This window comes from Ochotona princeps, chromosome 16 (assembly GCF_030435755.1).
Source record: "Ochotona princeps isolate mOchPri1 chromosome 16, mOchPri1.hap1, whole genome shotgun sequence".
NCBI lineage: Eukaryota > Metazoa > Chordata > Mammalia > Lagomorpha > Ochotonidae > Ochotona > Ochotona princeps.
In genome coordinates this window covers 46,279,375-46,302,805 of record NC_080847.1, presented here as the reverse complement: position 1 = coordinate 46,302,805, position 23,431 = coordinate 46,279,375, and the positions used below count along the sequence as shown (strand labels likewise).

The following is a 23,431-nucleotide window of genomic DNA, read 5'->3' as shown; positions in this document are numbered from 1 at the left end:
TGGCCATGGCTGGGCACCTGGTGCTGGCCGAAGCTGGACAGCTGTCCTACAGGTACAGAGGTTCTGGAGAGAGCATGCAGGTGCCCAGATGAGCCTGGGGCCAGCAGCCAGCCAACCTGCCTGGTCCATGAGACACAGTCAGCGCTTGCCCTCCCAGCTCGGTGCTGCAGAAGCTTCAGGCAGCCTGTGCGCCTTCAGCCTGAGTTGGAGTCTTTGAATCATTTATCTTGGCAGCTCTTCTTAAAGCTGGGGAAAGGTGGAAATTCATCTAGGTTCTACGAACGGAGCCTGGAAGAAGAAAAAAAAAAAAGAAAAGAAAAGAGAAAGGTGTGTGGTGGCTGCCGTGATGGGTGGCGTGCCTGCAGATAGCGCTGGTGGCTTGGAGATCAAACAGCTGAGAAATGGTCTCCCAGGAAGAACCCAGGGAATTCTAAGTAGGTAATGAGTAGTGACTTTCTTTTGATTTACGGCAAGGCTTAGCAATCAATCTATAATGCTTTGAAGAGGAGAGAAATGAATCTTAACAGGCTGCCAAGTTGGGATGGGGGAGCCAGCGGTCCTTTCCTTGGTGGTGGGGTGAGAGGAGTGGGGGAAGGTGCGGGTTGGTGTTTCCCACGAGAACCCGGGGTCCCCCCGGCAGGCGGCAGGTTGGAGGGACAGGCTGCCCATGTCTTTTTCTCTCTGGTTCAGAGCTAAGGTCACCCCATCTCGGTCTGTCGCCCCCAGGCCTAGGGCTGCATAGCAAAAGACCATAGAGCTGGCGGCTGAGACAGTAGACACACTTGTTAAGTTCTGGGGTGGAAGGTCAAGGTCAAGGTGCCAGCAGGATTGTTTTCTCCTAAGGCCACCCTCCCTGGCTTGCGGACGGTCACCTGCTCCTCTCTGCACGGCTCCCCTGCACCCTGTCCTCCTGGTGGCAATCCTGGGAGCTGGGATTCCTTCCAGCAAGACTAAGGGCCCGCGCAGACAGCCCCAGTGCATCTTTGTCACCGCTGCTTCGAGGGGGGCAGGAGCCAGCCCAGAGCACATTCTTTGCTGTCTGAAGAAGCCAGGCCTACTTCAGGCCTTGTAGGCTCAGCTTTCTGAATGGCTGGGGCTGGGCGGAGGCCAGCCTCGCAAGGGAAACACAGGCAGGAAGGGAAAAGGGGGTGACCTGAGAGAGGAGGCGGAAGTAGGCACAGAACTCCACATCCACCATGTGGAGAGAAGGCGCTGTCTTAGGAAGGAGGGTGCAGGGGTGGGGCTGGTGGGTCAGAGAGGAACGTGCAGCTGGGCCAGGCCCTGGGAGTCAGCAAGTGCCTGGAACAGCCTGAGCTGTGGCTCTGGGTGGCACGCGCACGGAGGAGTATCCCAGGGAGGCTGGTGCGGGGGCCAAGTACGGAGATCTGGAAGTGCGCCAGCGTGGGAGCTCCTTGCATTGGCCTGGGGGCCGGGGTCCTGCTGGGCTGTGGCGATCTCTGCCGGATGCAGGAGTGCTACCTCCTCTGACTCACCAGCCGTCATTGACCCAGGAAGACACAGCTGACTTTTGAGGAACTTGTCATTTAAAAACACCTTTTTATATATAAGGACAAATGGCCGAGACATTGTGAATCATGATGCCTTATGAGCTGGGATCAGGGTGGAATCTGACCAACTCACTAGGTAAGGAAGTGGAAAGAGACCGCCAAAGCAGGGGCAGGGTCTGGACTTCCCACCAAGCCCTGGGTTAAGGTTGGCCTTGGCCAGGAAGCCAGGGACCACCCCATCGCTCAGTCCCTGGTGCTGGTCTCTCCGTTCACAGACAGCAGGGCCAGAGCAAAGGGCTGGGCTGCTCGGTGGGGGAGGCCTGGGGAAGCGGAGAGTGCAGAGGGGTGGAGGGTGGACAGGGGTGCGCCAGGTCCCAGGAGGAGTGCAGTCCCCTCTGGCCCCAGGCTGCAGAGAGGATAGTGATAACAGCACCAGCAGGTGCTCGGTACATGTTCCGGAGTGAAGGATACAGGTGGACAGCGAGGACCTGGTAGGTTCAGTCAGTGTTTGGCCTGGCTAGGGCATGGGGTCACACAGGTCAAAACCAGGCAGTGGTCACGAGGGCTGTGCCGTCTCCCAGGCAGCCGTGCTTCCTGGGGATGTGGTCCCAGACCCTGGCGAGCCCGATGGCCCCGTGGTTTTCAAGGAGACAGGTCCACACCACTGGGGTAGCAGATAAGGGGAGTGTGTCAGTGTTGCAATAAGGACTGTGTGGCAATCACATCCAGGTGGCCACAGAGCCCGGCCTGGGGCTGGCCTCCCCCCAGGATATCAGATGCCCAGCGGCTCTGCAGATACCATCTAAGGAGGTGGCAGGGAGCCAGGGCATTGCTCTAGGTTGGACGGCACAGCATGGCAAGACTCACCAGGATCACCTGGTGTCATAGGTGTGGCCACATCCATCTGGGTGGGAATGGCCATGCCTGGAGGTAGGGGTGGGGGGTCAGTGGAGGGGAAAAGGGTGTCTGTTGCAGAGAGCTCTGACGTCACCACCAGGCTTTCCCCTCAACCCTAGGCCTGAGTGCATCGAAGCTGGCTGATGGGTGGTGCCATCACGCACCACCTATCCTTGGCAGGTTTATTATGTGTGGGCATACTGGGCCAGGGGATGGTGGCATGTTCATGGCCTTCCCATGCCAGGCCAACACAGGCAGGCATCAGCGGCTCTTCTGGGAGAACCTGTCCAGGAGTTGTAAGGGTGGGAATAAACAGATCATAAAATCCATGCACATGGTTGGTCCAGCATATGCACACATTTCAGAATTCGGCAGCAAAATAAACTCCTGCATGCCCTCTTCCACAAACTTACGAAATTACTATTGCATGCCCTTGTGCCCAATGGTGACAAATATCACCAAAAAAGTGAGAGTGGGACGGGTGGCACAGGCAGTGTTGGCAATGACATTCAAGTCACTCTGAGGAGGTGCGGTGTGCTGGGCATCAGAAAGGATCAGCAGGGGGACCCTAGGGGACCAGAAGTTAAGGGGGGATGCAGCCTGATGGTGAGCAGAGGAGCCTGCCATGTGCAGGGCAAAGGCCAGGGGTCAAGGGCAGACTCAGGGAACCAGTGAGGGGCTCCTGCAGGGACCACAGGTGCCAGGGCCCTGGAGCCAGAGAGGAGAATCAGGCAGGAGCCAGTATGTCTTGAATGCGCCAGAGTGGCTGTGGGGCAGAGTGTGTTGTTTGAGATCAGGGTGAGGACCCCTAAGTGCCCTGGAAAGAAGCAGGTGCTGTTGAGGGGGGGAGGGAGAGCCCGGGCCACCTGGGCGGGGGACACTGCAGCAGCAGCAGCAGGTGGGGGAAGGGCTGCTCTGTCACTCGGGAGTTTTATAAATGATTCGTGTGTGTGCTTGAGGAACAGCTCTTGTGAGATCATTATTTAGGAGCGTTTCCTGCAGCCCCGACTCCTGGTTTGGCATTTGCTCCTGGGAGCTTAGGGGAGGCATTAATCAAGGCCTAAGGGTGGCAGTACCTTTGAGGTTGTGACATGATTTAATCCTGGACCGCTCTCGGGATGTGATGGGGGTGGAGTTGGCGGGGATGGCGGGGTACAGCCTGATCAGGATGCTGTGGCTGTTTGACCTGATATTCCAAGAGCCATCCCTTATGGCTATGCCTCAGCTGGATCCCAGGAAGTGGAAACAAATGACCTTGGCCCTCACAGCCTGAGCTGCCACAAGGTGGGACAGAAGGTCACCTGGCCCCTCCAGGAGAGCGCCTAGAGGGGTTTCTGCTCCTTCCAAGGTTCCCCTTGGTTTAGCTAAGTGTTCAGGCCAGAGTGAGGCAGGGTGCTAGGAGGCATGGGACCCAGGTCCAGCAGGTGCAAGGGAGATGTGCCTGGGTGGTGAGAGCCCTGGCCATGTCTGTTCTTCCCTCTTGGAGGAGCGACTGAGAAGGGAGCACTCCTCAGCCCCACGGCAGCCCCTGCTTATCACTGAGTCAGTTCTGATCCAGGGACTTCCACCACCAGGGCTGAGCTGTTGTCTGCGGGCAGAACCCCGCTGTCCCCACCTCCTGTACACAGTGGCTGCAATGGTCCTGGCTAGCTGGAGGGAACCTGGGAGCCCGGTGTTGGCCTTGGTCTCCAAACAACAGAGCTGGCATTGGTGAAAGCCTTTCACCCACTCTGTTCCTGACATCCTGCAAGCTCCACCTCCTGGCAACGAGCATCAGCACAGCCATGCTGGTGTGGGGGCCCGGGGCTGCTGGACCTGTAGACAGCTGTGCATGCCAGAACCCCAGCACCTCCCAGCCTGTCCTCACAGCTCCCTCCCTTGGCTCCCAGGTGGTCCTCCAGTCTTGCTAGTTGGTGACCTCTTTGGGGCTTGATTCTGGGCAGCGGGCCGGTCGGGCACCTTTGGCAGCTCATTCCTTTAAGGCACCATTCTCTCATGTTGTTGTTGGATGCTGTGCCGTATTACTCCTCCTGCACTGTGCAAGTTTCTGATCTTGTCTTTGTGAAGTGACTTTGTGTGAGACCCAGGGGTTGGAACTTGGATTCTGCGCAGTAAGACACAACAGAAAATGTCAAAAGTCCACCAGAAAGCAGAGCCTAAACCTGAGGGTCCTTGCACCTTCAAAAGTCTCTGTTCAAGTAGTAGAGACCCCCCCACCCCCCCACCCAGTGTTGCCACCTGCTTCACAGGATTTATCCTGATGGGTCGTGTGCATTTAGCCATCGGGAAGGATATTTGTCATCTTGCTACACCACATCAAACACCGGGTGACCTAAACGAGTGTGACAGCCGAGAGTTCAGCCACAGTGTAAAATTTCAGCGTTATTTATGATGCTCAGCCGTCCGGAGCCTCCAGGATCTCCTTAATCCCGTCTGGATCTGGAGCGCTGTCTCCCGGGCCTGCCCCCGGGTCTCCCTCAGCTGTTAATAACCACTCCTCCGGGTGCCCTGTGTGCCGACAGAAAATCCATCGGAAGCTTTTGCATCTCCTGTGGCTGCTACAAATTGACGTCCCTCTATTGATGTAACTGGTGCCTGCCAGATACTTGGGGACAAATAAAAGTGGTTGGGCGCCAAGACGGCGCAGGCTGCCGTTTGTTCACGGATGCTGATGGTCACGCATGGGATCCTTTAAGAGAACATCAAGAGGAAGGAGTTGGCGGAAGATGTCGGCCTTGCATGCTGTGCCAGCACTGCCCCTCCCACCACCTTCTCTGCTGCTACTCTTCTCACCCGCCCCTTTCTCTCCAGCTCTGGATGTCTTGCACTTTCCTCTGCCAAAGATGTCACCTCCTCCAGGAAGTCTTCCTGTGACCCTGCTCTGCTGGCCCCTGACTTCTATTTTGTCCAAGGCACCACAGTTAACCAGGAGTTGCTTGTCTGTGATCTGGGGACCGGGTCTACCTCGCTTCTCCTATGACTGTGCAGGAATGCCGTGGTGCAGTTGGGTGGCTTCCTCCAATGGATTCCCTTCAGGACCCTCCTGGGATGCAGGGTGGGGCGAATGGACACCCCTGGAGATGCCAGCCTGTTCCTAGTCTGTGCCCCATGGAGTGATTACAGCAGCAGGTGTGGGAAGATGGAGGCGGTGGTGCATTGATTTTTCCATGAAGTTGCGATTTGTGGTACAGGAGGCCTTCTGGCAGTCCTTCAGCCACCTTCTTGGAGGAGCCCTGGGCTGCCCCTGGGTACTCTCCAGGGAGGCCAGCCTAGTCAGTAAGACACTTGACTGTGGCTACCTTGGTCCAGCAGGAGCTCCCAGCTGTGGGCATCAGGAGACAGGGAGGAAGGCTCAGGCTTGCCTTCCGGTGAGGTGCCTGGAACCAGTGGGGGAGGCTGCACACTGAGCCACGCCCCCTCTAGTGCTCCCCACCAGGCTGTCCTCCCCGCATCCCATCCCTATCCATCCTCCTCGCTCCCTGCTCTCTCCTCCTCCTCTCCTCCTCTCTCTACACTCCATACTTCCTCCCCGTGTCCCTGCCCTGCTCTTGTGGGCCAAGAGTAGCACCACACATACCAAGGTGAGGGACAGAGCAGTCAGAGGGAGCCCTGGGGCTGTTTAAGCTTAGCTGCACCTTCCCCCAGCCCACCTGCTTCCCCCTCACTGCTTCTTGAACCTGGCCTTCCCCCGCCCCACTGTCCCATCTCCTGCAGCGTTGGCAGGGGCTGGGGGACTCTGTGTCTGGGGAGTCACAGACACCAGGTGTCACAGGGCGGAGGGATCACTGACACGCAAACCAACCTGCAGAGTAATGCCAGTGAGCTAGCTGGGGACACTGTGAGACCTGTGACTGCTGCCTTTGGGGACCACCTTTCTCCCACCCCACCCCAAGACTGCCATGTGAGTGAGAGGTCAGGGTCACACTGGGCACAGCTGGCAGCCACATTGTCCCATTCTACAGGCAGGATCAGTGAGGCCACAGAGACACGATGCGCAGGGTACAGGAACCCCACACCAGGGCTTCTAGGGGGCCCTGAGCTCTGACTGTGTTTTATCCTCCGCTGACCAAGGCAAGGGCCACCTGTCCTCCATGGTCTGCAGGGGCTGGGCAGCATAAATGTCAGGAGAGGTGACCGGAGCTAGCTGAGGGGCCTGCCCAACCCGGGCCTCTGATCTGCTTGCCTGCCAGGGTCTGTTTTCCATCCTGGTAATGACATTTATTATTCACAAACAGCTAAAACGGGCATCTGGGGCCAGCCCCGCGGACTGTCACAGCTGAGGTTCCACTTGTTGGGACCTCACCGGGAGTCCGCTGTGGTTTGAATCGGAATCAGAGGCAGGCATGGCCCAGGGGTCTATGAGCTTGGATGTGAAAACAAAGGCGTCCTGGCACTTGGTGGCTTCCGGCAGCCCGAGGCAGGCATGGGCAGCCGCCATTCCTAGACTGTGCCCTGCCTAGAAATTCTGCAGTGGTTGCATCTTCATCTCACGGCCTCCCTGGCCTCCCCAGTGCCCCAGGCTCCCTGCAGCAGCCTGGTACCAACCCGTCCCTTAGCTCCCCAATCCCGCAGGCACCTTTGATCCCTGCTGGTCTTTGGGCCTGGACCTACACCCTGTCCTCAGATGTGTGTGACAACCCTGAGGACTGCGCCTCCTGGTCCACTCCAAAGACCCAGCTCAATACAGTGGGGAGAGGAGGTGATTCTTTTACTCACTTCCCCACCCTCGTCTGTGCTTAAGTTTCCACTTCTGCAAGGTCTACTTGCAGAAGTTCTGATGTCACCGCACTGAGCCAGCTGTCCATCGTGCCCTGAAACCAGGGGGACCACGACACAGGTCACTGGCTTCCCCTGCACAGGTGCCTCCCATGCCTCACGCTCAGGCCTGTACCTCCAGGCCCTCGCAGGGATGGGTTTGAAGGTTTCTTCCCCACCAAGGAGACAAATTGAACAGAACACAGGGTGAGCTGATATCCCCTCCCAGCCCCACAGCCATCCCATCAAGCAAATGGAGTGGGGAGAAGCCACAGCATGTGTGTGGGATGCTGGAAACCAACAGATGGCTGCTGTGTGTGGGGACAGGGCAGCTCTCAGGAGGGTGACCCCAAGTGCCCTGTCACCTGCTGTGTACAAGTTCCCCAAGAGGTAGACTGCTCCCACACTGGAAGAGTAGGCACCCCCCACCCCGAGGAGGAAGAGGGTGGTTCTGGAGCCAGCTGGAGACTGGATATGTCCCAGAGCTCTGTCTCCGGGATGCTACTGCAACCGTGCAGCCACCTGGACACCCGCAAGGCATGCACCTCCCTGAATGTAGTAGTTACAGTTCAGTGAGCCTGGTTGCAGAAAAAAAAAAAAGCAGACTGCGTGCAGAGCAAGTTGGCAGGAACACCACCATGGTTGGCTGTGGTCCTGGCAAATCCCACCTCCACAGCCCCCTCTCCTCACACCAGAGGCCGCAGCTGACACCCTGACGTGGCCGGCTGTGGCCTCTCAGAATTCTCCTGGTGGGTGATGACAAAAAGAAAATGCAATTTTCAGTGCAATTTAGGAACTTGCCACCTGTGCCATGCATCAAGGCCGGGACCTGAATAGTGAGTCTATTAGAAGCAATTATAAGAGGGACAGCACTCCTTAATGTTGGGCATTTGACAAGAAGGTTTTTAAATATGGGACATTAGTTAATAAAAAGTCCCCAGAAGCCCATTGTAATATATTACCTCTTTGCTAGCAGCACACAGCCACTGCAATAGGTAAAAAGTGAATATAAAATTAATATATAGTTATTATTAAAATTGCCTCTTAAATGAATTAAATGCCCTGGAGGTGCAGAGTGGGTGGTCTTATTCCAAGAGCGTCTCAAGGGATTCAGGGTGCCCTGTGTGTTTGTGGGGGTGTGGGGCACCCAGCAGTGTGGTTTAAGGGTGGGGACTCCCCCACCATCCCGTCCCAGCACAGTGCGAGAGACTGGACCCTGCAGCCCAGCCAGGAGGCACGACTCCCTAAAGCAGCTGCATCCTCAGCTCCTCAAGTTCCTAGGACACCAGAAGTCTCACACCAGTTCAAACCAGTTAGGGCCATCCTGCAAGGGTTTCTAGGAACCGCTGGCTGGTTCCAGGAATGGAGAAGAAGCAGTTCCCCTCAAGTGTTTCCTCCCCACCAGGAGCTCCTGGTCCAGTTAAGGAGACCCTGCCAGGCCACTGTGCCTGTATTTTTTTTTTAAAGATTTTTTTTTATTTTTATTACAAAGTCAGATATACAGAGAGGAGGAGAGACAGAGAAGAAGATCTTCCGTCCAATGATTCACTCCCCCAAGTGAGCCGCAACGGGCCGATGCGCGCCGATCCGGAGCCAGGAACCAGGAACCTCTTCCGGGTCTCCCACGCGGGTGCAGGGTCCCAATGCATTGGGCCGTCCTCGACTGCTTTCCCAGGCCACAAGCAGGGAGCTGGATGGGAAGTGGAGCTGCCGGGATTAGAACCAGCGCCCATATGGGATCCCGGGGCTTTCAAGGTGAGGACTTTAGCTGCTAGGCCACGCCGCCGGGCCCAACTGTGCCTGTATTCTAAGGAGCTTTCAAGGCCGTGACTGGAAGTCCTCTGGGATCTGAACTGTTGGCTGAAGCCCAGTGTGATGTCAAGGAAGAGCTAGGGGATGTTACGGTTGCTGTGCTGCAGCCCCTCTCCCCTCATACCTGCTACATCTGCCCACAGTGGATGCTCAGTCTCCCACGGTGGCACAGTCCTGAGCCGGGTGGCTGCCTCCTTCCCCCAGAGAGGTTGGTAACTGTGGTTTCCCAGACGACCACTCGGGGGGATGGAGCAAATCCCTTGCAGTGGAGGCTGGAGCTGGTGGTGATTTTGGGGGGTATGGCAAGGATCCATGGGAATGCCAGTAAGGATGTTTTCCAGCCCATCCGTCACTCCTGCCATGCCCAGGTGGGTGTAAAGGGAGTCTGGGAAGAGGTGAGGGGTCTCTGTGGACGTGGTCCCTCCTCGGAAGGACTTGTGGTAGAAGGCAGAGGTGGGACCATCACAGAATCACAAATGCCTCTCCCATTCCCTTCTGAGGCATTCTTGGAGTGTAGTAGGTGCTCAGCTTTCACACTGAGGGTGATCTCACCCGCCTCGGGGAGCGTCCTCACCTGGAAGAAGGAAGGATTTGGGCTGCTTCGCTTAACCTTTCACCCACACTGGAGTATAGAAAATAGAGACGCAGCTGTGGTGGGTCCCTAAAGCCCGGCTTGAGGGCTTTTCAAGGAGGGTGGTGGATGGTGTGCGCTTGCGACCCCTTGTGGCGGCTTTGTAGAATCGTCCTGGGCACTCAGCTATAGTGGGTGTGGGCCGCTGGGGCAAGGCCAGGTTGAGGGAGCTGACCTCTAACAGGTACCTTTTATCTCTTAGCCCCCAAACTATTTTCCCAACATAAATAGCTTGGCTCTGATAGGAAAATAATTCCTTTTGGCCAGTAGGAAACTCACTCAGAACACTATAAATAAAAAATGACAAGACCATGTGGTGCCCAAGCCCTCTCCACCGGCTGCTTCATATTTCTTCAGGGGCACGGGTGTGTGGACTTTGATCCGAGGCGCACACCAGGGGTTCCCATCCTGTGTTGTGGGAGCCTAGGCACCACTCAGCCAGTCCTACACCAGGAGCCGTGCGTATGAGCCTCGAGTGTGAGCCAGGCCCCAGGCCAGCTCTTGGGGGCCAGTTCCGGCGGGTGGAATGACCAGAGGAATTGTCCAGCCATCTTCCAGAGAAGCTGCCTGCAGTGCTGGCGTCTGTTTGTAAGCAGGTGGTGCGTGCTCCCCGGAATCCCACCAGCTGGGGTAGCATACCCGCCACAGAGGGCTCCTGTGCCCCCTGAGGCCTTGGGGCAAATTGTGTCCTTCTTCATAGTCCCCCTGCCAGCCTGGTAAGGGAAGACCTTCTGTCCATTGATTCACTCCCCAAGCATCCACAACAGCCGGAGCTGCGCCAATCCAAAGCCAGGAACCAGGAGCCTCTTCTGGGTTTCCCACGTGGGTGTAGGATCCCAAGGCTTTGGGCCATCCTTGACTGCTTTCCCAGACCACGAGCAGGTGCTGGATGGGAAGCGTGGCTGCTGGGATTAGAACTTGCACCCATATGGGATCCTGGTGCATGCGAAGCGAGGACTTTAGCCACTAGGCCACCGTGCCAGGCCCAGCCTGGTAAGGGAAAAGTGCATCCTCCTTCATCTCCTTGACTCCACGCTCCCTTGATGACTCAGTAAGGTTCAATGTCCGTCCGAGGTGTTCTTGGGGCTTGCCTTTGCGGCTGCTCCTTGGGACTTGTTGGAACCACGTTGCACGTTCCCAGAAGCATCTTGTGATTGGGAATCCTCATGTAGTATCCTGATGTCAAACACACGTTCTCCATGTGATTGGCAGGAGCCTTGAGCGTTAAGTCGAACTGATGCTTTCTGGTGACGTATATGTCTGCGTAGTTGCCTCAGTACGACTCTGCTGTTTGCACTCATTGGCTTCTCTGTTTATGATTTTACCATTTCCCTTGAAGACCACTGTGTTGCAGTTATGAGCCACTTTGATCACCAGTACCAGCACAGAAGCACAGCCGTGTATCCACACGGTTTTATCTGTTGTACTTAACTCCTCCTTGAAGATGGATTTCACAGTCATGTGAAAGCAAGGATTCTGGTTATCCTACTCCCACAAAAAAAGAACTGCTCAGCCTGCTCTCTTTGGAATTCAGTGTCCCTGCCCCCTGATTTAAAATTCTGCCCCAGTGTTGTTTGAAATCTCCACCTGCGTGCATCAGCATACCACAGCGTTCGCCGCTGTAACATCCGAACTCCAGATCTCCATGGCTTAGCCCAGTGAGGGCCATTTGTCACTCACGCGTGTGGCTTCTGAGGCTGCCCCGGGCCTGCTTCCTCTGCCTGAGTCTTCCCGCTCTAAGAAGGAAAAAGGAGAGTGGAGAGAACCTGCTCTCCACAGCAACATCCTGGGGGTGGGCATTCAGCACAGCCTGGGACTTGAGGCACCTGCACCCCGTGTCCCAGCTCTGCCCCTGATCCTGGCTTCCTGTGCATACAGCACCCAGAGAGGTGGCCCGTGATGGCTCATGGCCGTGGCTCACACACATGGACTCCCAGGCTCCTGCTTTGGGTTTGTTGCAACCCTCGCTGTTGGGGGCGTTTGAGGAGTGAGCCCGTGGATGGGAGATCTCTGTGTGTCTATCCCTCTGCTTCTCAAATAAGTGTGTTTGCCACAGCCTGGAAGCAGAATGTCACGTGTCTTTATGTTCCTAGGGGTGGATCCAGCCGACAGGAGGCTGAGAGAAGAGGTGTGGAGGAAGCGTACCCGGAACCCGCATACCAGGGCCACCTCTGGGTAGCTGGGGTTAGGTTGCGTGTGCGCGCACACATGTGTGCCTTCATCCCAGCCAGGCATATTCCCACAGCTATTCCTGCCCTCTATTCTCCCCGTCTGCGGTGCCCTGAGGACCCCCTACTGTGTACTCATCGCTGCAGACTGGGTCACGAGGGCAGCGATGTATTGAGGGCTTCCCTTAGGGGACTTAGGTGGGAAAGGGGTGGTCAGGTGAAGGCCAGGCTCAAAGGGAGTCCTGTCACCTGGGGTTTTCTTGGTGAGAGCTGGGAACCCAGGGAGGATTCCTGCAGGAGGCAGCAGGGCTGGCGTGTGGATTGACACCGCATGAGGGAGGATGGCACCAGCAGGAAGTGAAACGTGTGCTGGGGGCCCATGGCGCCACCTTCCCATTGGGTGGAGGAATACCTGGTTACAGGTGCTCAGGTGCATGGGGGGGAGGGTGAGGTGAGGAGAGGAGGCAGTTCTGGGAAGAGGGCAGATGTTGGCAGAGTGGGATGACTGTGTGCTCAGGCTCCCAGTGGGCACCCAGCAAAGCACCTGGAAAAACGGGATGCCATGGGGTGACTGTCTCGCCAGCGCTCTGGATCCCCTAAGCTTTAATGGGTGATGGTGTGGTTCTTGGGGGCCCCACTTACAGGTTCAGTGAGCTGCTGTGGTGTGTGTGCGAGCAGGGAGTGGGGAGGCTTGGGACCTCCTGCCTTCTATCAGGACAGACCCCGGTTCCGGACCAGCCACTCCCATAATGCAGCAGGACTCAGGCCAGAGGCCGTAAGGACCCTTCCCCGAGTGGGTGTGAGTCCTCAGGATCAGGGCACATGGCCGAGGTGGGATTGGCCCCTGGGGGCACCTGCTGGGTGTCTGCTGGCCTCAGCGAGCAAGACAGGCTCCTTAACTTAGCATCGTAGGCAAAGGATAATTAAAATATAATTAAAAGCATGCATTCTTCTAGTTATTGGCTTTGTATAATATGTGTTTAAAAACAAGACATCTGTTATGGCTTCCTCTTGAATATATCCAGAAACCAAGAGAAGGTGGCATTTTAATTAAAAATGGATTATTTCAAAAACAGTTTAATCATCCTGTCATCAGAGTATTCTGTCCCTGTTAATTGGCCTTTGTCAAGTAAGTTACTCAATGTGGAAGTGGATGGGGCTTGTTTCTGGAATCGCCCTAGGTGAGATACAAAGAGGGGGACTTTGTGGAGCCCCCACCCCATTTTCTCCCACTCATGTCTTCCCAGTGTTGGCAGGAGAAGGGTCCAGGGCAGGTGGGTACTAGGTTAATCCCCTTCCCTGTCCTCTGAGTCGGGAACAGATGGGGCGGGCATGTGTCTTCTCCCTGCCCCCTCTCCCTTCTGGGCTACTCCTCTAGGGCACACAGATACAGAACACTCTGGAAGTATCCACCACCAGCCATGCCAGGCCCTGGCCCCACCCCGTGGCTCCCTCCTGGGGTACCCCCCCACCCTTCAACAGGACCTCCTTTTCTTAGAGCAGTCTCTTTGTAGGGGTGGCCCCTGTGCAGCCCCATTTATTATCTGCAGTGGATAAAGACTTTCTGTGTGATGAATGGCACTGCTGGTGCTCCTGCCCCCAAGTGTGACTAAAATAAGCACCTGCAGGCCTGTTTGGGAATGGGGATGGGGCTCCTACAAGAAGGGGTTCTGGGCTGCTTCCACTTTGCAGCCTACCTGCAGCAGGTGGGAAAGGGCTGGGTGCACTGAGCACCCTCCCAGGCCAGGCCCAGCCCTGTGGTGTCTCAGCCTCTTACGTATGCCTTTGGCTTGGTGCTGGACGTGGTGGTGCCTGCATCTTACCCTAGGCACCTGGAATCCTACCTTCTATCTAGGCATCCAGGTTCTTGCTGCGTGCAGGTGGCCAAGGGTCCTTTGAGCCTCCTGCTGTGGACTGACCATCTCCCTGAGCTGCCACTCCCAGGCACAGCACCCGCTGCTGCTTCCACCCCCCACCCCCGCCAACACACACACACACACACACACACACACACACACACACACACACAGTTCAGTGGGGTCAGCTTGGGGCAGTAGCTGGGGAGCTGGTGGAATGTTGGCCCTGGAGCTCAAAGACAGCTCAGAGTGCCCCAGGGCCTAGTGGCAGGGCCTGCCGGGGCTGCTCAGAGCCAGGGCTTGGGCACTGACACCCAGACAGCACCTCTCACTGCTGCTGGGAGAGAAACAGCGCTTTCCAAAGAAAGTTCTATCTGAAGTAGCATGTTTGTGAAATAACTTAGAACTGTAACACTGAGAAAGAAATTTGACATGTAGAGATAAATAAAGTAGGTCTTGGTTCAGTGAAAACACAATCCTGGGTGCTTCTGAAGTCCATCCATGTGCCTTCTAGGAGGGCCCTGTCTGGGTGGGGGAGTGTGGCTCCTCTCCCCCAGAGTTGTTCCTGGAATGCAGAGGAGTTGAGGCTGGGGACACCGTCAGGTGGAGAAGGAATGCCGGGCACAAGTGGGAGTAATACCCTGAGGAGGCCTCAGCCTATGACCAGACCCTACAGCGAGTGCTGACGTAGTCAACTGGGGGCCTGGGCCTCGCTTGGAGGTGGAGTGGGGCGTCTCCCGAGAGCTGGATACTGCTCGTTCAGAGCCCTCAGCAGCATGCTTCCTGGAGGTGGTTGCATCCCCCGAGACCTCTGGGTATCCCATTGGTTGGCAGGGAACATCACTGGCTTGGTGTGCCCAGAAAAATGCCAAGTATATACCGTCAGTGTCCAATAAACACCTTGTTCTGTCATTGTGGGGACTGTCCCTGCTCCTGCCCTGAGCCCCTCCTCTGGGACTCTCCCTGTGTGACCCAGGCTGTCTTCCTGGGGAGGGTGGGGACTGGGTGGGTAGCAGGTGTCCCTGGGAGAAAAGATAGCCTCTGGGCCATGTCGTGCAAGATGGGTCAGCCGTTTTAGCCCTGGCTGGCTCCCACACTGCCTGGCCCAGGTTGAGAGAGGAGAGTTTGTTTTCTGGACAGAGAATGGTATTGCGGTGGGAGTCATGGCAGTCGGCGGGAGGAGTGAGTTGGGGTCAGATGTGCCCAGACCGGGATCTCGGGGCGGGGCAGGGCAGAGGGCAGGCCTGAGGGATCCATAAGGAAGAGTGGACCATTCACTTTTTTACAAAGGGAACAAGCCGCTCAAAAAGGAAGAGATAAGAGATAGACACGGGAACCTGCACACACCTGCCCACTCATCAAGGAGGGAAACACTGTGTGTGGTCCCCGCCCCCAGATTCCCAGTCCTGCAGGCAGGTGGGCCACAGGGTGCACTGCATGGGACCCTTGAAGACCCCTGCAAGCTTTGTGGGGTTCAGTTAACAGAACGTGCTTGAGACTCAAACACCTGCCTGTGCTCAGTGCTGAGGTGGCTGGCATCCCATGGAGAGGTGGGGCAACATCTGCACCCAGCCGTGCCAGCTTGGCCAGCCATAGGCTGCAGTCCCCCTGCGCAGCTGTTTACCCATTCCACTCCGACACCAGGAACGGACACCGGGTGGTGCTGCATCCAGCCCGGCCAGGTGCTGGTGTGCCTGCATCCCATGGGAGAGACCGTGGGGTGCAGGGATGGCTCAAGGGGCGGGGCCCAGCTGTGTTCCTAGCTCCCAGTTTCAGTCTGGCCTACTCCCAGCCACGGTGGGCATTTGGGGAGTGAACCATAAGAGTTCTCTCTGTGCACCTGCTTCTTGGACCTTGTCCATATCTACATTTGTGAATATAAACACACATGAACAGCCTGATGGGAGGCAAGAGTTGGCGTGGCTCAAGAGAAGAGCAGCAGGACCCGGCGTGATAGCATAGCGGTTTAAGTCCTCGCCTTTCACGCGCCGGAATCCCATCTGGGCACCGGTTCTAATCCCAGCGGCCCTGCTTCCCATCCACCTCCTGTGTGTGGCCTGGGAAAGCAGCTGAGGACGGCCCAAAGCCTTGGGACCCTGTACCCACATGGGAGACCCGGAAGAAGCTCCTGGCTCCTGGCCTTGGATTGGCTCAGCTCTGGCTGTTGCGGCCGCTTGGGGAGTGAACCATCAGATGGAAGATCTTCCTCTCTGTCTCTCCTTCTCTCTGTATATCCGCTTTTCCAATAAAAATAAATAAATCTTAAAAAAAAGAGAAGAACAGCAGATGAGGTGGTGAGGATTGGAGCAGGCAGGGGGCGGCCCTCAGCAGCTCTCTGGGAGACTTTTGGGAGAGACCTATCTGTGAGACGGGAGGGTGAGAGAAGGTGGGGTGCGGATGGGAACACAGGGGTGGGTTTCAGCATTGTCTCTCTGGGTATGCGCTCTGCTGGAGCCAAAGCAGGCAGGACCCTAAATCGCCTTGGCCATCAGGCTAGCAGGAGAAGTGGGCTGCTGCCGGGCGAGCCGTGGCACAGGGGCCGAGCAGCCATAGTGACAGCCCCTGGAAACAAAGCGAGTGTGGACCTATGGATCGGGACCATGTCCTCACTGCAGACACTGAGGGCCCCTCTCTCTGGGCCTGGGTGGGGCTGCTGTCCTTCTGAGCCCATCTGGGTGGAGCGGGGGGAGGGGTGACTGTGTCCTGGGGAGTCAGTGAGGGAGTTACCACACAGTGAGTGCATGGATCCGGCTCCTGGAGAAAACTCCTGGCTCCTGGACTTTGGCTGCTAAAGCCGAAGCCTTACAGAGTCCCATGCCGCCGCGTTTCTGCTCCCGGCTATTTGCTCAGTGAAGATGTGGGTGCCACGTTCGGCGCTACGTGCTATTCGCAGTAACTATGCCCTGGGATCTAGGTGCTCCCCTGCAGGAGGCAGAGGGGATGAAGGAGGCTGGGGCGTGTGTGTGTGTTCCTGGACCAGATATGCCAGTTCATGACACTGTGTCCTCAGAACTTGGGGCCTTTCCTGCCTGGGCAGCAGATTGCAGCAGAAACATGGCTCTGTAAGAAAAAATGGACAGCAAATTGTTTAGTAAAGAAAAAGAAACACCTACATTTGCACATTAAAACAAGCCCTGAAGACTGGCAGCTGCTCCTATTGGGAGGCTTTCCCTGGACGACAAGATAAGAGCTTTTTACTTTTGTCCTCTGGGTCGCTTCTGAGGACTTGCCAGGGTAGCGGAGACCTCTGCACCCGTGTGATGGCCAGCACTGCGGGGCTTCAGCGGCTAGGACGGAGGTTCATTTGTTCCGGTCCCCAGGACCCAGGAGCTCAGAAATTCAACTTAATCAGGCATGGCAAGAATAAAGGGGGAGATTTGTTAATTGAATGTCATGTTATGTCCTCAGTTATGCTTAATACAAGATAGGCAATTTAGAATTCCCAATTATCCAATTAAAATGCTAATTATTTCATACCTTGATAAGGGCGCTCTTGGGGGGAGAGAGAGGGTGAGCCACTTCTGGCTCCCTGCCTCCCCACCTCCCCATCATGCACAGTCTTTGCCGCTGCCCTTGTCCACAGTAGCTAGGGCCTCCGCTTCTGGGGTCTCCGGGCCCAACCGCCTGCTCCTGCTTTGTACCAGCCGGCCACCTTCTCCTGGCCTGGGGGGAATGTTTATTTTTGCTGGCCCCTCTCAGCTCAGCTGGGCCTCCTGGGTTGGGGAGGGTTTAACCTTGGCCTTGTTCGTCCCCAGTATTGATGTAGCTTGCAGCCTCTCCCTGCCAGGGCCTCCTTGGCTCCCACAGCGACCCCTAAGCAGCGCAGCCTTCGCCTGCATGAGCCTCCTTGGTTCCCGCAGCAACTCCCAAGCAGGTGCACTTCCAGCCTCCGGGGACTCTCAGAGCCAAGGCCCGGGGGGGGGTCCAATTCCAGATCCTAAGCTTGCAGTCAGGAACCCCACATGGGCTCCACACCAACTCCACAGGTCTCTCAGCTTCCCTGAACATCTCACTTCTGCTCTGAACTGCCATTCTCTTGCTCGCCTGTGACGCAGGACAGAAAGCTGCTGTGCCTTGCAGCAGTATTATGTACAGGTGGCAGGCCACGGGCCTGAGGACGGGCTGGCCACATGGAGGCAATGGGCTGCAGTGGCCTGGCCTGGCCTGACCTTCAGGAGGGGCTGCTGGGACGTCTCACTGCCCCCGTTGAAGCAGTCTTGGTGTGAGGGTGGTGGAAGGGGTGAGGGGGGAAGCCATGAAAGCTGCAGTCCAGGTGACTTCCCCGTGGCTGCAGCCAAACAACTGTGTCCTCGGGGGTGCCGCACCTGGCAGGCTGTGCCATGCCGCTGAGCAGCCTGCCCCCTCTCACCAGTCATACCCAGCACATGTCTCTTTAATTGAAACCATTCACTGTAGGTGACCACCGTGGGACTGCTCCTGCCTCATTGTCCTCGGTGGTGATTTGGCCAGCTTTGTCTTCACCCTGATCCCTGGGGGCAGGGGACACCAGGGCAACCCCACATTCTGGCACAGATGAGCGCCAGAGCACGCCCATGGGCCGGTAGGAGTTGGCTCCCTCTGCTAGTTGGCCAGAGCCCTACACAGTTTGCTGGATTCACCAGGGCAGCTACTATAAAAGTGGATGGAGGGCCCGGTGCAGTGGCCTAGTGGCTAAAGTCCTAGCCTTGAACCCACCGGGATCCCGTATGGGCCCGCTACTTGTTTCCTGGGAAAGCAGTCGAGGACGGCCCAAAGCCTTGGGACCCTGCACCCGCGTGGGAGACCTGGAAGAAGTTCCTCGCCCAGCTCAGCTCTAGCCATTGCAGGCGCTGGGGGAGTGAATCATTGGACAGAAGATGAAGACTCCATCTCTCCTCCTCTCTGTATATCTGCCTTTCCAGTTTAAAAAAAAAAAAAGTAACTAAAACACATGGGAATTTCAAGTCAGTCTCTCAGTGCTAGGACATCTGTGCTTAGAGCAGTTGTGGGGCCTAACGTGTTACCAGATGCTACGCAGGCCTGTGCCTCCCCCATTTTTTCTTTTTTAAGATTTGTTTATTTATGGGCCTAGCGCAATAGTACAGCGGTTAAAGTGCTCACCTTGAACGCACCGAGATCCCATATGGGTGCCGGTTCTATATCGGCAGTCCCACTTCCCATTCAGCTCCCTGCTTGGGGCCTGGGAAAGCAGTTGAGGATGGCCCAAGGCTTTGGGACCCTGTACCCATGTGGGAGACCCGGAAGAAGCTCCTGGCTCCTGGCTTCAGATTGGCTCAGCTCCAGCCATTGTAGCCTCTTGGGGAGTGAATCATCAGACGAAAGATCTTCCTCTGTCTCTCCTCCTCTCTGTATATCTGCCTTTCCAATGAGATTTATTTATTTATTTGAAAGTCAGAGTTCAGATATAGAAAGAGGGATATACATATATATAGAGAGAAAGATCTTCCATCTGTTGGTTCACTCCCCAAATGGCCAAAGCTGCTGGAGCCAGGTGGGTATAAAGCCTGGAGCCAGGAGTTTCTTCCAGGCCTCCATGAGGGTACAAGGGCCCAAGCACCTGAGCCAGCCTCCTCTGCTTTTCCAAGGACATCAAAAAGGATCTGGTTGGAAAGTGGAACAGCCAAGACCCAAATCTGCACCTATCCTGGCACCACAGGTAGCAGCTTTAGCCACTATGCCATGGTACCACCACCCCTGTCCCTTCCTCTGTTTATACCCCCAGTACACCCTTGAGCAGGTGAGACCCCAGGACTGGCTTCTAAGAGGGCAGAGCAGCCACATGGAGGGATGGTGGGGGATGCACCCCTCCCGCTCCAAACAGGAAGTATGTGTCCCGGGAGCCGGAGTGGGGGGCCTGCCTCTGCACTCTCCCCACAAACCACCTGGAAATGCTGCTTGCATGTCAGCCTGCGTGGGGAAGGGTGGGTGTAGACTCCCATGGGGCACCTGGCTGTGCTGGAATGGGCTCCGGGATCTGTGTGTCCTCTTTGGTTTTAAAGGAGTAGCCAAAAACCTTCGACTTCCTGCCTGAGGGTCCCCGTCCTGTAGTTCCCTATAGGACCTCTAATGATGACACCTGTAGCCAGAACTGCTGACCACGGTGCTCCCTGGTGCCAGGCACTGCTGTGTGAGCTGCACACATTTCACTGGCACAGCAGTTGCAGGGCAGAGGAACCCTTATCATCCCACTTGACAGATGGGACAGACGAGGCCTGGTGGGGGCTAGGGAACTGGTCAGAGAGCAGAGGTTTGGCCTTAGAGTCCGTGTCAAGCGGAGCCCCACGAGGCTAGACAGGTGCAGTCAGAACTACAGGACAGGAAGTACACACACGCGTCCCCCTACCCCAGCCCTCCAAGATGAGCTCACAGCCCAAAATGACAAGGCCTAAGCCAGTGGTCCACGGGAGCTGTCAGACAATGCCAGCAGGGCCTGCCCTAGCTAAGGGTGTGACTGCCCAGCTTGGCTTTTTGTTGGCTCCTGCCGAGTGCTGCAGGCATCATCCCATTTATGGACAAATGTTTTGTTCTCTTCCTGGCCTGAGGGTTGCCATTCACACAGGTCATGCGCATTTGAACCTGAGATGTGATAGACTATGTGCTTGTGAACTCCAAGGGACTATACTTGGCCTTCACCTGGAACCTGTGTATGCTTCCCTCCTGCCTGCCTGCTCTGTTACCGTTATCCAGTTCTTACCCCCACCCAAGTCCACCCTCTCACTGCAGGTGCCTTGCCTCCCAGGTCCCTGCTTTACATGGGGTTGGGATCTCACTTCCAAGTCTCTAAGACCATGTGGCCCCTTGTCTTTTCTGACCCCTTACCCCCCATCTGTGTTCAGCTGTGCTTCCCATGTGCTGCGCACGCCCCGTGAGCGTCAAGGCGAGATGGCTTCCGGCTGACTGCTCGGCCGTGTGGCTCACAAGGTGCTGACTGCTGGCCTGCAGCCACAGTTGGTCGGATACTTGGCTCGCACCTTGGCTCGCTCCTCAGTTGCTGTGTGTCTTCTGTACAGAGGCATCTGTGTGCATTGTCCTGCCATGATCATGTGGTGTTTGAGCCACCAGTGGAAAGGCCAGCTGGGCCTGTCCTGTCTCTGCTCACCCTAGCCGCACCTGCTGAGCTCAGAGCCAACTGTGCGTGGCCTGCAGCCCAGGCATGTTTCCCTAGGTGGGGACACCCACAGCTGAATCCTCTAACCCTTCAGGATCAGACACATGTCAGACTCCCAGAATCACCACCTCGCCCCCATAACGTACACATTTTTGTGCTGTCACAGACCAGGCACGAAGTCTACAGAAAAGTGAGGGCCTGTTGTGTCCAGGTACTGTTGCCACCATATCCCTAGGGACCAGCCACACACAGGCGCTGACATTCAGAGCAAGGACCGTTGGAGATTGCGTTTCTGCTTCTGGCATTTCTCCTCCTCCTTCCAGTTCCTCTATTTTGTGCCCACGACTGTCCAGGCTGGCAGCCAAAGCAGCCAGCGTGGGCTGGGTGAAAACTGGGGCCACCTTCCCTCCCTGAGTGTCTCCCCTAAGCTGTGCCTTTGGCTCAAAAGCATTGCTTTCTCCACCTCTTGAGACCGAGGCAGACACTGACTCCCGCCACCTGGATGCTGAGCTCCGGGATAGCTGAGGAGGGCCCTGTCCCATCCTCTCTCCTTGGTGCAGTTCCCAAAGCGCTCGCCCCTTCTCCCCCAGAGATCTGCAGAGCCACCCATGCATCACGGCCACTTAATGCCCCAATTGGGACAATCCTGTGGCGTTTGTGTTTAAGCTCCTTTATGCTGCATTCTCTGCAAAAAGGCCTATACCCTGGCTGCACTGGTGCCAGGTGGGCGGGGTGGGGGCCACCTCGGCCTGCCTCTCACCAGTGCCTCCATGCCCGAAGGTCAGGCAGCTACAGCTCAGGCTTTGCAAAGGAAGTGGGGTAGCTCCCCACAGTGCCCGTTCCACTGCTGGTTTCTGCTGACGCCAGCACTTGCTGTGCCTGAAAGACCGGGTGGTACTGGGGCAGCCCAGAGGCTCAAGGCAGACGGGAGGAGGAAGACTCTGAAGTCCTGGGTCATACGGAAGGGTGGGAAGGGTGAAGACAAGATCCTACTCAATGCAGTGTCCATGCATCCACCTCCAGGATCTGCTCCAGGTTGGCTCGGTGCCGCCCCTGGGACCAGCCAAAGCACCTGTTTCCACTGCCGGTCCTTGCAGTGGCTGAGTCAAGCCCAGGGCAGGGCTGGCAGGCTTCTGCAGAAGTCTGCTCTCCTGGAGGCCTCCCTGGCCTCAGTCTGTGAGCTCCACTTCTGTCCTTCCCCTCCAGACAGGGCTGCTAGCCACACTGCTCAGGGTGGGAATGTGTCAGAGGACCCACACAGTTTGCTGTTTGTCCCAGTGGAGACCACCCCGCTCTGCCAAGGGATCCTGCATCTGTAGTGGCCCACCCCTTGCCCCTGGCCACCCAGCATTCTCACTGTCTCTTCCCCGGGGACAGTGCTGGGGGGCCAGAGAGACCCTGTGGCTGTGCGGCCAGGCCCTCCTGGAGGCGTGGGCGGTGCCCCCTGGACACAGAGTCATAGAGAGACCCTCCCAGGCTGGGGCTTCCGCAGGCATCATGGGAGATGGGGCCTCCTCCCTTCCTGCTTCCATCAGCAGGTGCTCTGCAGTCCTGTGGCCAGCCTAGACTCCGGGGCAGCTTGGGCCTTAGACGACAGACTGAGGGTTTGCACAGAGTGGTCAGGGGGTAGGTGGGTGGGCCTACGCTCCCTGCGGTGACTCTGCCCCCTGACCAGTACCTTCTCTGCAGCCTCTTCGAGCACTACTGCTACTCCCGAGGTGGCATGCGTCACAGCTCCTACACCTGCATCTGTGGCAGGTAAGTGCATCCTGGCCATCCTCAGGGCGGTACGGGAGGCTCCACCTTCCTCCCCAGCCAGGACATGTCCACACTGGTGCCCAGCAGCCCAAGCTCCCATGTCACACTGCCCCCCACCAGCAACACCACCAAGGCTCTGGCCCCAGGCTGCTTCTGCCCGTCAGGCTGGCATCAGGCAAAGGGAATAACCATCCTCCCCATAGCAAGGGGGACTGTCATGCCCGACTCCCTGTGTCTTGGGAGTCAGGCCTGCCTCACCCTCTACAAACACACACACATGGTGCATGAGGCCCAAGCTGTGTCATCAGGGAGGGACATGGAGAGGGCTGTGTGGATGCTGGGGATGGGGCCAGTGGTCCCTGGGGTCTGGATGGCCCTTTGCATGTGGGTAGGCGTGTGTGTGTGTGAGTGCATGTGGAGCTGGGGCTGTGCAGTGGGTCTGCAGATGACCTGCTGTGGCTAGGAGGGAGGGGTGCTGCATGTGAGCCAAGTGTGGCTAGGAATTCTCGGAGGACACACATGGCAGAAGCTTCTGCACTGATGTGGGCTCTGGGGTGCAGCCAGCCACGGGGCCATGTGTGTCACCGCCAGTGTCCATGGCAGGGCAGTTCCTGCTGCAGGCAGACCCCTTCATCTCTGGGCTCCCCCCATGTACTGCCCTGGCCCCTGGCCGGCTAGGGCAGAGCTAGGCGGCTCTGCTAGCGCACACTGCCTCAGCATGAATAATACATGTGAGCATCACGGTCCTTGGAAATGTTCTTCTCTGGTGGATAGAGAGAAAAATCATTATTTCTACTTTTATGATTCCTGAGACTCCCGAACATGGCCATAAATATTACACCCAGGTGGGATTTTTTTTTTCCCTTTCCTGCGGACAGACTTAAAAAGTTTTGTTGGTTTTTTTTTTTTTTCCTCTTAAAGGCATCATTCGTACACAG

At 56.8% G+C, this 23,431-nt stretch overlaps 1 protein-coding gene across 1 annotated transcript in view; it reads left to right on the top strand.

Moving 5' to 3' along the window:
• Positions 1 to 23,431, top strand: part of PEPD (peptidase D) — a 102,625-nt gene that overhangs the window by 61,661 nt on the left and 17,533 nt on the right. The window contains exon 10 of the mRNA XM_004595013.3: positions 22,425 to 22,493. Coding sequence (XP_004595070.2) covers positions 22,425 to 22,493 — 69 coding nt within the window. The remainder of the gene's footprint in view (positions 1 to 22,424; positions 22,494 to 23,431) is intronic.